This window comes from Dermochelys coriacea, chromosome 27, assembly GCF_009764565.3.
Source record: "Dermochelys coriacea isolate rDerCor1 chromosome 27, rDerCor1.pri.v4, whole genome shotgun sequence".
Taxonomy (NCBI): Eukaryota; Metazoa; Chordata; order Testudines; family Dermochelyidae; genus Dermochelys; species Dermochelys coriacea.
Window position 1 is genome coordinate 8,507,430 of NC_050094.1, and position 17,064 is coordinate 8,524,493.

The window sequence follows — 17,064 nt, forward strand, 5'->3', positions numbered from 1 at the left end:
AAAAAAAACCCAAACCAAGCCATGGCTCCATTGGACACCTGTAAGTGTTTGTCCACGGGTGGATTGTGTCCCATGGTCTCGTTTCTGAGTTTCACACAGTCTCTGCAGTATTACGTTGTTGGGGGTGGTCTGTGCCGTTTTTGTTGTTCCTGTCCCCTGGACGCTGCAAGATGCCACCCCCTCCCTGGGGTGGGAACTGTTTCTGTCTGAGGGTTGGGGTTTGGTTTTCTGGTTTTTTGCCCTGCTCTCTGTCTCGCTCTCGCTATGGTTTTCAGTTGAGTATTTTGTAACCTGTTACAATGTTTGTCCTTGTGTAAATAAAACTGTTTCTGGCAATACCCGCTGGTGGCGCTGGCGTGCGTGGGTTTGTTTGGGGTTGTACCTTTCCACCTAGCCTGCCAGGGCCCAAACAGGGCCGCACCAGCCCTGAGTTTCACCTCCATTAAGACTCCCTCAGCGGAGTTGGGGGCCGCCATTGGATTTTGATTACTGGCCTGATTTTCAGAGGTTTCTCGCAGCATCAAGGGGATTTGACAGCCCTTTCCGCTGTCAGAAAGGGGCTGTGGGGCAACTTACCAGATCGGAAGGCTGGTCTAGTTGGTAGGACACTGGAAGGCACTCTAGCCACCTGGGTGCCCATCCCAGCTCTGCTGTGTGGACTGGGGCACGTCGCTTCAACTCACTGGGCCTCAGTTTCCCACCTGATAATGCCCTAGCTCCCACAGGGGTTGGTGCTTGTGTTAATAAGTAGAGGCACTACAGGGATGGAAGCCTTCGAAGTACACCCACAAATGACTCGCCCTGGAAAGGTTTTAAGGGCGGCCGGACTCTCCCTCTAAAAGCTGGTGTAAATGACTCTCTCAGTTCCCTGTTGTGGGAAGTAAAGTGTTTCCAGCGCTCGATGGGAGGGGCCACCCCTCTGGCAGGGGGCTGCAGCCTGAACTGCGTGATGGTCCGGGAGGGTGGGGAGGGGTCAATGGACCAGTTCAGCAGCTGAGTTAAACCCTGTGGCTGGATCTTTAGAAGGGTTTTGTGGAGAACAACACAGGGCAGGCAAACCCAGACCTGCCCCTCTCACAAAATGGGCTGTGTTGCTAGCAGAAAACCAGCCCCTTTTGCACTCGTTGGGGAATTCCACGCGCACTGTCTGTGCTGGTGGGGAGCCTTTGCTCCGCATCATGGCCAGTTCCTCCACATGGGGGGGGACACATCACGCCCCTTCAAATCCCCATCCCCGCCCAGGGGTGGGGTGGATGAAGAGCGGCTCACTTTGAATGAGGTGCCAGGGGTCACACAGGCAGTTCCAGAATCCTTTATTTGGTTCTCAACACCAGGAATAAATATGCGCAGCCAGCACTTGGCTGTTACCCTGTAGCACCTGGGCACCCCAGTCATGGACCAGGCCCCCACTGTGCCAGGCACTGGCCAAACACATGGCTGAATCACATCCCCCTCCCCACACACAATCATCCCCCTCTCCCGCCAATGTTTCAAGTCACAGAGGATTTGCAATGACACAGACAATATACGCGAACAGAAGCATTTTAGCTACAGCCTGGAAGTGCCACTACCACCGGAGGGAGGTTGGCCTGTGGCCTCGTCACTCAAGGCCTTTGGCCCTGTCAAGGCTAAATGATGAGACGCTGCTTGGTTCACAGTGACCTTGTCCAACACCTTGGCCTGGTTTCCACCAGCACAACTGATCCCAGGTTTCCAGCTAGTCTGCCCCAGCACTTAACAACCTTGCTAGTTTCCTGGCAATGTGGCTTAGTGGCTAGAGAGTGACTGGAGAGTCAGGAGCCCTGGGTTCCATTCCCAGCTAGTCACTAGTCTACTGGGTAACCTTGGGCAAGTCACTTCACGGCTCTGGGCCTCAGTTTCCCTAGCTCGAAAAATGGGGATGATAACTTGGCCTTTCATAAAGCGCTCTGAGATCTGCTGCTGAAACGCTCTAGCGATGCGCTAGAGGTTAGTCTAGAGACCATAGCTGGAAAGATGCAATGTACTAAACAAATTGGAAGCAGCTAGAGGATGAGGACTAGCCAGCATGGATTTGTCAAGAACAAATCATGCCAAACCAACCTCCTTTCCTTCTTCGACGGGTACTGGCCTAGCGAACAGCGAGGGTGCATTAGACATGATATACTGATTTTAGGAAGGCTTTTGACACAGTCATGCATGACAGTCTCGTAAGCAAACTAGGAAGATATGGGGTAGATGAAATTACTATACGGTGGGTGCAAAACTGGTTACAAGCCTGTAGTCAAAGAGTAGTTATCAATGGCTTGCTGTCAAACTGGGAAGATGTATAGTGGGGTCCTGCAGGCGTCTGTCCTGAGGCCAGTACCAATGACTCTGATAGTGGAGTGCAGCATACGCTTATAAAAGTTGCAGCTGACACTAAGCTGGGAGCGAGGGCCAAGCCCTTTGGAGGACAGGCTTAGAATTCAAAAGGACCTTGTTAAATCAGTGACTTTAATCTGAAATCAACAAGCTGAAACTCAACAAAGACAAGTGCAAAGTACTTCACTTAGGACGGAAAAAAGCAAATGCACAATTACAAAATGGGGAGTAGTTGGCTAGGTGGTTGTACTGCTGAAAAGGAGCTGGAATCAATAGTGAATCACACATTGAATATGAAGCAACCAGGTGATGCAGTTGTGAAAAAGGCTAATATCATTCTGGGCTGTAGTAACAGGAGTGTCGTATGTAAGACACGGAGGTAACTGTCCTGCTCTTCTCAGGACTGCTGAGGTCTCAGCTGGAGTGCTGTGTCCCATTTTGGGTGCCACACTTTACGAAAGATGTGGTCAAACAAGACAGAATCCAGAGGAGAGCAACAAAAATGCTCAAAGGTTTAGAAAATCTGACCTGTGAGGAAAGGTTAAAAAAAAAACCTGGGAAAGTTTAGTCTTGCGAAAAGAAGTCTGAGGCGAGACCTGATAACAGTCATCAAATATGTAAAGGGCTGTTACAAAGAGGATGGGGATCCACTGTTCTCCATGTCCACTAAAGGTAGGACAAGAAGTGATGGCTTGATCTGCAGCCAGGGAGATTAAGGTTAAATATTAGGGAAAGCTTTCTAACTCTCAGGGTAGTGAAGCTCTGGAACAGGCTTCCAAGGGAGGTTGTGGAATCCCGTCATTGGAGGTTTTTAAGAACAGGTTGGACAAATGCCTGTCAGAGATGGTCTAGACATACTTGATCCTCTCTGAGCATGGGGGACTGGACTAGATCAGTGTTTCTCAATGCCTGGTCCATGGACTGGTGCCAGTCTGTGAGAGCTCCTTGCCTTTAGGAAGGCAGCAAGATGGTCCCTGGTATCAAAAAGGCTGAGAAACACTGGACTAGATGATCCCTTGAGGTCCCTTCCAGACCCACATTTCTATGAGCCTATGGTAGTCGCAGTGCAGCTGGAGAATAGAGTACCACATTTTCTAGTGCAGATGCACCCGTTGCATTCACACACAACTGTCCCAAGCATTGGGATGGTGTGATGCCAGGACGAGGTCTTCATTACCAGCCAGAACAGATTCTCTGCAGTCCAGACAGGAAGCTACCAATGTTGGAGCCACAGGGGGCCAGCTGGTCCTCCAAACAGCCTACCTTGCGACACACTGCCTTGTGTTAGGGTCTTACCCAAGAGCCCTTGCTCCCAGCACAGATAAACCTCCTTGATCCTAATGCTCAAGGGGCCAGATTCAAGCTGCTGGTTTATTTGGATCCTTCTCACGAGGCCCCATCTAAGCCAGAGGAGAACCTGCATTAGCCAAAGCAGGGCTAAGTAACTGTGCTTTCCAGCAAGGCGTTTTCGCCAATGCAATCCTCCTCTAGCCCAGAGCCGCATGCATAGCCGCATTGACACACGGGGCTGGACGAGCAGACGGGAGAACAGAATTTGGGCTCTGTTTTGCATCTAATGACGGTGGAGGCTGCATGCTGCTACTTGCCAGGAGATTTAGTTTACATGTCTGTGGGTAGTTCCAGCCACACCCCCTCGGGTGAGTGACCCGCCGTCTGTCTGGGTCACTGATGCACTGGACTTGCTACTCGGAGTATGGGCGGGTCTGCGTGAGAGGGAGCGACCGGACCAGCCACGGAACAAGCGCCACCACCACCCACGGGAAGCTGGCGTATTTCAGAAAGTTCAGGCCGTACCACAGGCTGATATTCTCCGGCTGCGCTGCATTGTTCAGGCCCTGAAGGGCGGCGAGGGCCAGGCCGGCGCCCGCGGCTCGCTGCTTCCAGCCGGGTCTCTCATGCCTCAGCTGGGTGTAGAGGGAGGAGTGGGTGGCCAGCCCCAGGCCCAAGGCTGAGGCTGTGTCCCGGCACAGCGACGCGAAGGGCCTCGTGTCTACGCGGATCCACTCCGGGTTCAAGCACCACTTAGTGGCCAGGTGAATTGACCTAGACGAGCGGTGGAGAAATGTCAGCGCCTGAAAGCTCTTCGCGAAGGGCCCCGGCGGTAATTGGCATGGCGAGCGGCCCTGCCGCCCCAGCTCTGAGCTTGTCAGGCCTGCTCAGCCCTGAGGAACTGGCCAGCCCTCCTTTGAGTGATTCAGTAGGACCGCTGGAGTCCACATTGAACCTGGGCCTTAGGGCAGTGCTAGAGAGGGGCTTTCTTCCAGCCCCAGCCCCTTCCCCCTCTGGGGTCATAAAAGGTCCTGTCAGAGGGTAACTAGCCCTTTAAGAGGGTGCAGGGCCCTGAGGACCTATGATTGATTAGCTGCCTCCCACATGGGCTTAAAAGGGGGTACTTGGGCCCTAGAGGGTGGAGTCCTGGAGAGTCAGAGAAGCTGTAGAGAGTGGAAAGCTCTGCAGGCCCTTCCTGGGATTAGGGAGAAATTTCTTGGACCAGGTGAGGGGCCACCAGCTGAACTTCCTGAGTTGCAGAGCCAGTGCCAAGGGGGCTGAGGGCTATGAGACCAGCAGAGTGGCTAGCTGAATGACCCTCCTACCCTGAAGAGCCAGAGCTGGATTGCTAAAATGGGCTGAGCTGTTAGTCTGTGTTCTGAATAAATTATGCCCAGAGGAAGCTCCTTGAACTGGGCCAGGAATGAGCCTGTGCTCTTCTTAGACCTGAACCAAGGGGATGCTGAGGCAGATGCACCGGTGGTGTGGCTCAGGCAGGGCCTCCTTGTTGCCACTCCCCAAGGCACTTTCCAAGAGTGTGGGTGTTATCCTGGTCCCTGGGCATGTTCTCTCTTGGGCAATTCTGCCTCCCTCAGCTGGAGTGACTGTCCCACCCTGGAGGAAGGGTGGGGATTCCTGTGCATAAAGCCCCAGGGGAAGGAAGATGCCATGGGAAGGTAAGTTGCCAGTAACCTGAGGAGCAAGAACCTGTTGGGTTTGTCTGCCAGGGTCCTGCAGCCAGTCAGGCCACACTGGGCCTGGGTCTCTCCAATCGGGAAGCTGTGCAAAGGGACCCTCTTCCTGTGAGAAGCTCACCAGTTGATGTCCACGCCAAGAGCGACCATGCTCCAGTACAGCCCAATGGCACTCAGCAGCAGGGCCAGCGAAGTGGCAAGGTAGAAACTCAGCTTTCTCTCTGTGGGGATGCGGGCCTCCAGCATCCAGCCCAGGGTGGCTCCTAGGCAGCAAAGAGATGCAGGGCAGAGGGGCCGGCAGTGAGGAAGGGGCTGTAGCTTGAGCAGAGTCTGATGCTGCCCAGCAGTGAGGGAGGAGGGTGCTGGCCACAGGTCCCTGCCAATGAGGGGAAAGAGGGTTCAGACACCACCAGCTGAGCAGGTCCTGTGGACCTGATGGTCGCTGGATTCCCGCTGCTTGGGTCAGCTGGGGCTCAAGGTGACGGCTCACGCAGGGAGGGGTAAATGTAACCCACTGCCTGCCATCCGCCAAGCCTGCAGGGGCTGTGCTGGCCACAGAGGGTGGGCTTGGAGAGGGATGGGTTAGCGGACTCTTTGGGCCCACCAGCCCCAAGCGGTTGATTGCACTGACCTACCTGAGCCTGATGGCAGCAGGGCAGATGGATGTGCCCCAGCGGGAGAGGCGCTAGCCAGACCCCTTCAGGGACAGCACCTGCCTCTTGAGGACAAGTCTCTCACCTGTGCTGCCTCCTCTCCCACGGGACCCAGGTGGCACCCTCCTCACTGGGGCTTAGAGCAGGCTTGTGGCAAAGCTGCAGGCTAACTTGGCCAGACCAGCGTAACCAGGGCCAGATCACATGGAAACCGAGTAGAGAAGCTGTGCTGGGACCTAGGCCAGACCGTGCTGGTGCCAGCCACGAGGGCCTGCCAAACAGCTCAGCTAGTACAGCCCCCAGCCCAGACGGGGCCAATGTCTGAACGCAGTCACCACCTCCTCTCCTCTAGGTGACAGCCAGACAGCCTCCTCCCTCTGCCTGCCAGGCCCCAAGTGTGCCAGGCCCACCGCCCTCCCAGCCTCCCCCGGATCTACTAACCAGCCACAATGCCGCCCAACACCTGGTGGGGGAAGTGTGCCAGGATGAAGATGCGTGAGAGTCCCACAGCCAGCAGGAGGAAAAAGTAGACCACGAAGGGGGTTAGCTTCACCAGCCAGCTGTTGGAGGGGGGGAAAAGTAGACCATGAAGGGGGTAAGTCCAGGTATGTACCTCCAGGGTACTTGAGCACTGCACGGTTTGGTCCTCGTCACCAGCAAGTCTGATCCCCTTTGCCCTGCACCGTGAGCAGTCACTTGCACTGTGACAGCCATTCTGAATGCTCTGTGCTGGCGGGAGCAAACGTGTGAGGTACGGGGTGCTGGAGAATTGGGCCAAAGAAGAGGGGCAAAAACATTTATACGCGAGGCAAAAAAAGATAGTCGAAAGGGAGCAGGAAACTGCAACAAAACAGTGAATTTTTTGCAGAGATTTTTCTTGGGTTTGTGGGAATTGCTCCCAATTTTTCAGAGGGTTGTTTCCTTTTTTGCAATAGATGTTCACAGGGGCACGTGGCCAAAGGCCAAGCGCTACATTTCCTGGAAATTGTCCCATTTTGATGGGACCCTGCCCATTTTTGCCAGGGTCTTCCCAGTCACTCACTAAAACCCTGTGTGATACAGCATGGCCAGAAGGCAGCAGGAGAGTGATCTAGGAGAGATGCAAGTCCCAGGATTAGGAAAAGCCTTATTCCCTGTAGAGGGAAGAAAGGTTTCTATAGATTAATTAAAAGCACCTGAAGCTGGTCACCTGATTAACCCCCCCTCCAATCAGCCAGGGGAAGGAGTTGGAGCAGAGTGCAGTTTGGAGGAGCTGAAGCAGAGGAGAGTTTGGAGAAGTGCTGTGGCTGGCTAGAAGACCAAGACCCTAGGTAAAGAGACACCCAGCTTGTGCAGAGAGAGAGGGCAGGAAGCCCCCCAAGCTGAAGAGCAGGAGAGGGAAGTAGCCCAGGGGAAGGAAGCACTAGTTCTAGTGGTTTACCACTATCCCTAGGGCCCCTGGGCTGGAACCTGGAGTAGAGGGCGGGCCTGGGTCCCTCCCTCTCCACTACCCTTCTCTGGGTTACTAGCGGGACAGTAGATACACTAGTTCAGGGGCAGGAAACTGCACCCTGAACCCCCCTCCAAGAAGGGGAAGCGTGGGACCCATCATAAATCCTACCGGCAATTTGCCACACCTGTCTTGGGCCCCAACCCAGCAAAATATGAATGCCCAGATTTGGAAGGTATTTTGGTGATGCTGCGCTCAGTGTTGTGATGCCCAACAGATTTAGGAGCCTTAAGCCTCATTTTCAAAAGGGATGTGGGCACTTAGTCCAGACTTAAGGCTCCTAAATCAGTTGGGCACTGCAACGCTGAGTGCAGCAATGCCTAAATACCTGTAAACCAAGAGCTTAAGGCCCAGATATTTACAGGTATTTAGGCATTGCTGCACTCAGCGTTGCAGTGCCCAACTGATTTAGCAGCCTTAAGTCTGGACTAAGTGCCCACATCCCTTTTGAAAATGAGGCTTAAGGCTCCTAAATCTGTTGGGCATCACAACACTAAGCGCAGCATCACCAAAATACCTTCCAAATCTGGGCCTTAAGCTCTTGGTTAAGTCCCTCCCTGCTCTGCAAAGCTCTTATGCACATGCTTATCTGTAGATGCACATTCAAGTAGATATAAGTGCTCGCCGAACAGCTAGGCACATGTATAAATGTTTTGCTGAATAGGGACCGCCTGCTGAATCGGGGCTTAGTTTAATAATACTATTAGTTAACACGGTATTAAGCCTCTCCTAGCACCTAGTGGAGACAGGGTTTAATACCTTTCAGACATGTTGGGTTTGACTACGACTAGCTGTGACAGATGCAATATTTTGGCAGCATGGAATACAGCACGATCGCTCTCCCGTTAGGCCAGGAAAACAATTGCTAGGCGGCCCACGAAGATACACGACAGTCTCGGAATAGTCCATATGGCCATAGCATCTGTCACTTCTCAATATAATCGTCTTTGAACATTCTGTGCTTCCAACGCATTGCATCTCTCACCCCAGCAATTGCATTTTTAGATACCCGGGGGACAGATTCTTTGCTGGCCTGGACAGCACGAGCTGGGGATGAAATACTACCAGATATGAATGGCTATAGCTTTCCACCTGCTTTGCACGTATGATGACACAACACTGGGGACAATGAAGACTCAGGTCCTAGGGGACTGATCCTGATTGGGGGGGCTCAGGGCACTACTGTAGCACTAACTATAAATATAACCAATAGGGTAATAGTTGTACTCATTGGAATAGGACATGCCGCAGGCTAGATCTGTACAGCAGGGTTCAGCTGTGTTATAACAGCCTCCAGACAAATGCCCACCCTGCCAACAATGGGGTGTCGGGGAACTGCCCATCCCAAGGCCCCTGCAGTACCTACCTAGTGGAGTGTTGGGATGCCAATGCCGTGAGAGCAGTGACGATGGGCCACAAGGCTGCCCCTGTGATCATGCAATGGCCGGAGGGGCTACCTGCGTAAAGGGAACACGAGAGGTTAAATATTTTTCCTGCCTGTGTCTGTGAGAGGATAGTTAGGATTTGGAGGTAGCATGGCCTAGGGGGTAGGGCACTGGACTAAGAATCAGGAGACCTGGATTCTATTTCCAGCTTGGCAGGGGGACCATGGGGGGGTGGGGGGGGGGAAGGGTGCAACTCAGTTTCCCCATCTATGAAACAAGAGATAATGACACCTTTGTAAGGTGCTGTGAGATCTACTGATGAAATGTGCCAGGAAAGAGCTGAGTGTTAGTTGTCTGCTTGGGGAACAAAGAGGTACTGACCCATTTGGCAAGACTGTTTGTAACCAAAAGTCACACAGCCAGTCTGGCCCCCAGTAAAATCCATCAGCCTGTGCTGAAACCACCACTGCTAGGAACTCCTGGCCAGATCCTCAGCTGGTGAAAACTGGAGTAGCTCCCCAACAGAGGAGCTGGCCCTCACAGTCTTATTCCCTGCTCACTTAACACCAGTGTAAACAGGGAGTAGCTTCAGGGAAGTGGCTAGCGTTACCCTGGTATGAGAGGGGAACTGAGCCCAGAGAAGGGTGGTAGTATCAAGGAAATTACGGTACTATAAACTGCTGCATTCAAGTTGCATTGTTTCTATGACTTAGATCTGGGCGGACTTCTGGGTTCTGTGGCTGATGCATTACCCTGCGCCCCCTCACTATAATGTCATGGGAGAGGCGTAGTCAAGAATGGTCTCCGGTCTCCCGCTCTTCTGGTTGCTGGCACTCAAGGTTCTCATTGCATGAGTATCCACACCCCAGATGCACGGAAACAGAACCTTCCTTAGAGCCATCTGCCGCTCGTGGGCTGACACCCAGCCACCGGAGCAGGAGATTGGGGCTTCACGGGGCAGAGGGGAGGGAATGGTGATCCCAGGAAAAGGAGCTGGAGGCTGCACTTTCAGGGCAAGGGGGAAGTCAGGCTGGAAAAACCAAGCAAGATTCCCCTTCATCCCACTGCCTGCTGTCAGACAGCAGACCTTCCCAGGGATTTCCTGGCCTACAAGCAGGCAGTGATATTTATTACTTGCCAGTGTTGATGGCACAGATTTCACTTCCCACCGTTCACTAATGTGTTCTGCTGAGAATCACAGACTGATTAATGGCCTTACAGCTGAGCTCTGTCTCTCCCATGCCATGACCTCAGCTGACTGGTTACTTAAGGCTGGGGCACTGTCTGCACTGTCCCGTCTCCAAGGCCTGGACAAAGCGGGCTGAAGAACAACACACCGAGCACTGTCAGTCCACCAATGCAGATGGGGCCTGCAGCCGGCCACATTCTATAGATGCCCAGGGCCCGGCAATGTCCTCCTCATGGATGGCATGAGCCCACTAATGACAGTGGGAGTCGGATCAGGCCCCGAGAGCCCACTGACGCTTAGTCCTCAGAAATCAAGGTGGATCTGAGGCTGCCTTTGTGTAACTAGCCACCCGAGAGACTAGGAAGGAGCTTGTTTGTGTCCCCTTAGAAATCCCCTCTGGCCATCCTTTTAGGATGGCCTATTACACAACCATCAACAACACTGACCTCATTGATTGCCCTCTTCATCTGTAAAAAGAACAGGAGTACTTGCGGCACCTTAGAGACTAACTAATGTATTTGAGCATAAGCTTTCGTGGGCTACAGCCCACTTCATTGGCTGCATGCAGTGGAAAATACAGTAGGATGATTTTATATACACAGAGACCATGGAAACAATGGGTGTTACCATGCACACTATAATGAGTGCGATCAGTTAAGGTGAGCTATTACCAGCAGGTAACTGATCACTCTTGTTATAGTGTGCATGGTAACACCCATTGTTTCATGATCTCTGTGTATATAAAATCGTCCTACTGTATTTTCCACTGCATGCAGCCGATGAAGTGGGCTGTAGCCCACGAAAACTTATGCTCAAATAAATTTGTTAGTCTCTAAGGTGCCGCAAGTATTCCTGTTCTTTTTGCGGATACAGACTAACACGGCTGTTACTCTGAAACCTCTTCATCTGTGGATCTCAAGGCACTTTACAAAAGGAGAGTAGGAATCCTCATGGCCATTTTACAGATGGGGAAACTGATGCAGCGGGAGGTTAAGTGGGCAGGCCTTCTGTAATGAGGGGACTCGGCTTCCAGAGACGGTACAGGGGCGTCAATCAGCTGTCCTGGCCAAATTCCAATGCTGAGTGTTGCCTTCTGCTTCCCTAAATTCCTTCTGCAGTTTCAATTCAGTACCACATGCTTCACTTCCCATCCTGAACTCTTATGTAACAAAGCTATGTACTGTTAATCAGCCACCACGTCCCCCCCTCAGAGGGGACTGCACGTCAGTGGTTGGTAATGTGATTCCAGTGTATGTGCACATGCTGAAAAGCACTTTGCAACCCTTTGTGAGGAAGGGGCTATGGGAATATAGGACACCGCTGTTAAGAGCGGTGGAACTTTCCGGAGACATACAAGCTGAAACTTTAGCCATCTTAATAACCAACCTGGCCCTGTTTCACAGGAGACAGGGAACTGGCGAAGCAGGACCTTTTCCTTGTTGGAGAGCCCAGATTCATAGACCCACCAGAATGGCCGTTCACCAAACAAGAACCTAGGGGCAGAAAGAGGAGACAGAGCTGTGAAGGCTAAAAAACAAAATGCCCAAGTCTCCCAGAAGCCACATCCTCTCTGGAGCCAATAGCCCCATGGGACACAGTTGAGGGCAAAGCCTGATCCATAACTTAGGGTACAACAAGGCTGATATGTGACCTCAGTGCTGGCCAGGTCCTTTTCCCCCTAGATGGCTGGGGAAGCAGGTCAGCTGATTCTGGTTTTGATAAGTCTGCCCAGTCAGCAGGCCTGTGACCACTGCCCAGGGATCTCCCAGCAGCACACTGCCCGGCATATGAGCCAGTCTGTTCCGACTGACACCCGAATAACTCCACTGATGGCAGCAGAGCAATGCTGGGTCTGCACCAGTGTAACTGAGCTCAGGATCTGGCTAGGCATGCTTGCAATTGCTATTTCCTGGGTTATTAAGAGAATGCCCGAAGGTTATAAAAGAAGAGGAGTAGGAAGAGAATGGAGAGGAGCAGAGGAAGAGGCAGAAAGAGAGAGAGAGTAGAAAAGAGGAAAGTAAGGAAGTAGAGGTGAGCAAGGTGATATTTATGGGCTGTGTGGGCCTGACCCATAGTCCATTGAAGTCAATGGAGCATCTTATTTTGATGGGAATAGGATAGGGCCTGATTCAAAGCTCAGCAGAGTCAATGGACAGCCTCCCATTGATTCCTATGGGCTCTGAGTCAGTTCTAAGAGCATATATAAAGCGGGGAGGAGCATACACTGCTTCAGACCTTCCATGGCTCTTGGCAGCGATGGGTGCCACTGAAGTCCTGAGCCTCTTTGATCCCCACACTCTTTGCTCCTTGACGAGCCCAGCCACCTGTCCAGGAGCATTAAAGTCGGGTGAGATGGAAGGAGCAGGGCCCTGTAATCATGATGACTTTTCTAGCTGCTGTTGCTGCACTTTCCACCTGGAATCTGGAGTCACGCTGGGATCTTTCTGCCTCTGCCATTATTGTTAGTAATAAAGATCCCATAGCTAGGATTTAGCTGATGCATCTGTCGTGAGGCAGAAACAGCCTCTGACTCACTCTCCCACAGTTGGGCTAACGGGAGTGGGTACTTTTAAGTGGCAATAGAACATAGCAGTGTAGGAACTGCTACAGTGGATCAGACTGATGGATCCATCCAGTTTCCCCCTTGGACGGTGGGCAATTCTGGATGCTTCAGAAGATGAAACCATGCAGTGAGCAGATTTTATTTTTTAAGGGGAAGCACATGAATTGGCAGGGAGTGGCTTGGTCTCACTCTGCTTCCTTATTGCCGGAGTAGTGATTCATGCTTCCCGTAAAAGTGGCGATAGCGGGAAGACAGCATGTGCCTGGCTCAGTTTTCCTAGAACAATATAAAAACCGATCACTGGGAAGATGGGTTTCATTAGTAATAACAGCCTGAGCACAGGGGTCTCTTGGTCCAGTAAGTCTGCTACCTGGGGCCGTGCAGGGGATTCTGCCCCTGAGCTGTGTATGTGTCTATCCGAATGTCTGGGAAGAGATCTTTTCTCACCATTTAGCCACTATATTGAGCCACTCGGAGATTAAACCAACCCACAGCACTGCCACCCCGACCTTCCGGTCCAGAAAATACGCCAGGGGGAAAAAGACGGTGAAGATGCATTTGGGATCGGCCAGGCAGGTCACCCAAAGCCAGAACCTCTCCAGCCAGGGCGGCCCGGTCTGCAGCCCCTCGGCAAACAGAACTCCGCTGCGGTACAAGGCGTCCATGGCGGCGAGGCTGAAAGGACAGGGCAGAGCGTTAGCATGGCCTGGACCCGCGACCGGACGCACGTTGCACCTGCTACGGCATGGGGCGCAACTTTAAACCCCCCCGACACCCCAGTTTGTGTGACACGGGGGAGGGGGTGCGTGCCTGGGCTGAGGCAGAACAAGGGGCCGTGCTGATGAAAAAACAGGTGCCCCCGAGAGACGGGGACGCCTGCCCAGACTTCTCCTTTAAGGCGGGGGGGGGCACCCGAGACAGGGAAGCCCGGCCCCCCACCTCTCCCTCCTCCAAACCTTCCCCTTTAAAGAATTTCCTTTTCCAAGGGGCTCACGGGGCCTGTCCCACCCCAACGAGCCGCGTGAGGCTGACACAGGACTCGAACCCGGCTCTCCCGAGCCCCCCCAGATTCGTGCCCTAACCACCAGGCCACCCGACCTCCCTTCCCGCTCGGCTTCGCCCGAGCCCCCGCCCCTCGCGCCGCCCCCGCCCCTTTCCCCGGGCCCGCGCGCCGCCCCCGCCCCCTTCCCTCGGCCCGCGCGCCGCCCCCGCCCCTTTCCCCGGGCCCGCGCGCCGCCCCCGCCCCCTTCCCTCGGCCCGCGCGCCGCCCCCGCCCCCTTCCCTCGGCCCGCGCGCCGCCCCGTTACCCGGCAGCTCCCGGGGGATGACGCTCCCTTCCTCCCGCTCGCGCTGCGCGCCCGCGCCCCGCGCCTACCTTTCCCAGGGGCCTCAGCGGCCGCCGGGGTTCTACGGGGAGGAGGCGGGGACACAGCGGTGCGCCACGCGCGCTCTCTGCCCCCGCCGGGGCCCGCCTGTGTGGCCGGGCGCGCTCCAGACCGGCTGGGCGCGCCTGCGTCTCTCCCCCCCCTTCCCCTCCGCCTCGTCCTCTCCTCCTGTGCCCCCGATGTCCCGTCCCACGCCCCCTCGATCAGCTCCTGGACCCAAATCCAACGCCTGCCCCCCCAGTTCCACCTGTAGCCCCCTCCCGGCACTCATCCCACCCTGTAGCCCCCCCTCCTTCCAGATGCATCCCCTAAACTGGCGCAGACCCCACTGACCTCTTTCTCCTTATGCCCCACTCCTACCTGTATCCCAAATCTCACCCTGTTTCCCTCCCTACATCCCAACCCTACCCCTATATCCCTCCCACGCCCCACTCCTAGCCTCCCTCCTCCCCTGTACCTCCAAACCCACACCATGCACCCCCTGCATTTAGAGTGACCAGCTAGCAAGTGTGAAAAATTGGGACAGGGTGTGGGGGGGGGTAATAGGTACCTCTATAAGACAAAGACCCAAATATCGGGAGAGTCCCTATAGAATTGGGACATCTGGTCACCCTGCCTGCATTTATAATCTCATTCTCTAATCTGGGCCCTCAGTCCCATATAGCCTGCTGTTACTCCCATGCCTGAGTCTACCGTGCTTTCGGTTCCATCTTGTTCAAACCAGGGGTCGGCACCACCCTGTTGCGCAACGGACACTTGACAAAATTACCATACTTAGTGACGGATGGACGGGGGTTATGTCATTCAGAGTCATTCAGTGTTTCTTGAAAAATTACCACGGACCTTAAAATTTTTATCATGGGCACGTTGCTGACCCCTGGTTCGAACCCAGTAAAGCAGTAGATTAAATCTAAACAAGATTTTTTGGGAAGGGGAGGTAACCAGTGTGTTAATAGTCACATAAAACCAGTGGGAGATACTAGAAACCTTAAAAAGAAAAGGAGGACTTGTGGCACCTTAGAGACTAACAAATTTATTTGAGCGTAAGCTTTCGTGAACTACAGCTCACGAAACCTTGCATGAAGTGCATGTCTATGCTATTATTTATGTACTGCTATAGTGCATAGTAACCCCACCGGGAAGTTTACTCTTAAAGGTGACTTGCAAAGGGTGGGAGGGAAGTAGGTTTATGCCATTGTTTGCTGCTCTGGACTGGGATGTTTAAGAAGGTTTTGGGAGGGTTCCCCCTCTTTTTACAAAAAAAGTCTTTCCAGCTGCTTCTTTATGTTCAAAATGTTAGTATTTCCTATCCTGGAAAATGCTGCGGATGACTGGAGAACTAGACAAGATTTGATATCTCTAAACGGGGAAGGGGGGTAGGGGAATAAACCTTCCATCCTTTCCGGTAGAGGAGGAGTTCCTTTCAGGCTGCCTTTCTCCATGATTAAGAAGAAAAAATGAGCACACACCCGATATAAAACAAAAAATCTTTGTAGGTCATCTTTAATTTCATCAGTGGTAACAAACTAATCCTCTTTTTGCTAAACCACTGCATACAAAGGGAGAATAAATAAAACACTTTCATGACCCTTTACAGAAAAGTAAGGAAGATGCCTGGTGCTTCCTCAAGGGACTTTCACAAGAATCTAGAAAACAATTGACTTTGGGGTGGGATTCCGTCCTGTCATGATGCAATTTGCTTCTCCTAGATTGCTGCAGACTCGGCTATTTTGGAATGATGATGTAGAAAGTGCTTCACCAGGGATAAGTTTCAGAGTAGCAGCCGTGTTAGTCTGTATTCGCAAAAAGAAAAGGAGTACTTGTGGCACCTTAGAGACTAACAAATTTATTAGAGCATAAGCTTTCGTAAACTACAGCTCACTTCATCAGGGATAAGGAAACTGTGTGGGAGTTGATCTATTTATTCTGCATCATAGCATCTTTTTAAGGATCAGAGAGGTATTTTTATTGTCGGCTTGTTTGTTTGTTTGCACACATGCCACACAGCAAACTTTAGCCTGGATCCTAAAGTGAGATCTGTGCAAGTGTTGGGATCCAATCTCCTTGCAGGGATTGGGGCCTTATTTGTATCACATGCATCCCACATTGCAGGATGTCTGAATGGGATCTCTGTTTAGGCTGTACACCGTTCTGGGCTGGGGAACTGACTGCTGATGTGTTGGTAAAGTGCTTGACTCATTTTGGAGCACTGCAGAAAAGGTGGTGAATAAATGCAAGATTTATTTTTTATCATTGTTAATTTGCACGGACCCACTTTAGGATTTATTTAATGCAGCATTTCTGTAAGGGTGTGTGTGTGTGTATAAATATATATGTATATATGCATTTCTGTAAGGTTGTGTGTGTGTGTATATATATATATATATATATAATATATGCATTTCTGTAAGGAGGGCTGTGTGTGTGTGAATATATATATATAATATATGCATTTCTGTAAGGAGGGGTGTGTGTGTGTGTGTATATATATATAAAAGATATGCTTTTCTGTAAGGGGGTGTATGTGTGTGTATATATATATATAATATATGCATTTCTGTAAGGAGGTGTGTGTGTGTATATATATATAATATATGCATTTCTGTAAGGAGGGGTGTGTGTGTATATATATATATATATATAATATATGCATTTCTGTAAGGAGGGGTGTATGTGTGTGTGTGTATAAATATATATGCATTTCTGTAAGGGTGTGTGTGTGTGTATATATATATATAATATATGCATTTCTGTAAGGAGGGGTGTATGTGTGTGTGTGTATAAATATATATGCATTTCTGTAAGGAGGGGTGTATGTGTGTGTGTGTGTATAAATATATATGCATTTCTGTAAGGGTGTGTGTGTGTGTGTGTGTATATATATATATAATATATGCACTTCTGTAAGGAGGGGTGTGTGTGTGTATATATATATATATAATATATGCATTTCTGTAAGGAGGGGTGTGTGTGTGTGTATATATATATAAAAGATATGCTTTTCTGGAAGGGGTGTGTGTGTATATATATATATATATATAATATATGCATTTCTGTAAGGAGGGGTGTATGT

At 51.7% G+C, this 17,064-nt stretch overlaps 1 protein-coding gene across 4 annotated transcripts; it reads right to left on the minus strand.

Annotated features, from left to right (window-relative positions):
• Window positions 1-1,296: 1,296 nt before the first annotated feature.
• On the minus strand, window positions 1,297-14,083 carry G6PC3 (glucose-6-phosphatase catalytic subunit 3). Of its 4 annotated transcripts, XM_038385804.1 has the most exons (8): window positions 13,914-13,988; window positions 13,054-13,281; window positions 12,279-12,367; window positions 11,430-11,536; window positions 8,836-8,926; window positions 6,422-6,540; window positions 5,449-5,590; window positions 1,297-4,407 (listed from the first exon to the last, which is right to left on the minus strand). In XM_038385804.1, exons 2-8 carry the CDS (start codon window positions 13,054-13,056, stop codon window positions 4,047-4,049), a joined length of 912 nt encoding a protein of 303 aa, XP_038241732.1. In that variant the 5' UTR covers window positions 13,057-13,281; window positions 13,914-13,988; the 3' UTR covers window positions 1,297-4,046. The 4 variants fall into 4 exon arrangements, with proteins under 4 accessions (XP_038241732.1, XP_038241729.1, XP_038241731.1 ...); XM_038385801.2 differs by lacking the exon at window positions 12,279-12,367 and having other exon boundaries at window positions 13,914-14,083; XM_038385803.2 differs by lacking the exon at window positions 13,914-13,988 and having other exon boundaries at window positions 13,054-13,715.
• Window positions 14,084-17,064: the final 2,981 nt, after the last annotated feature.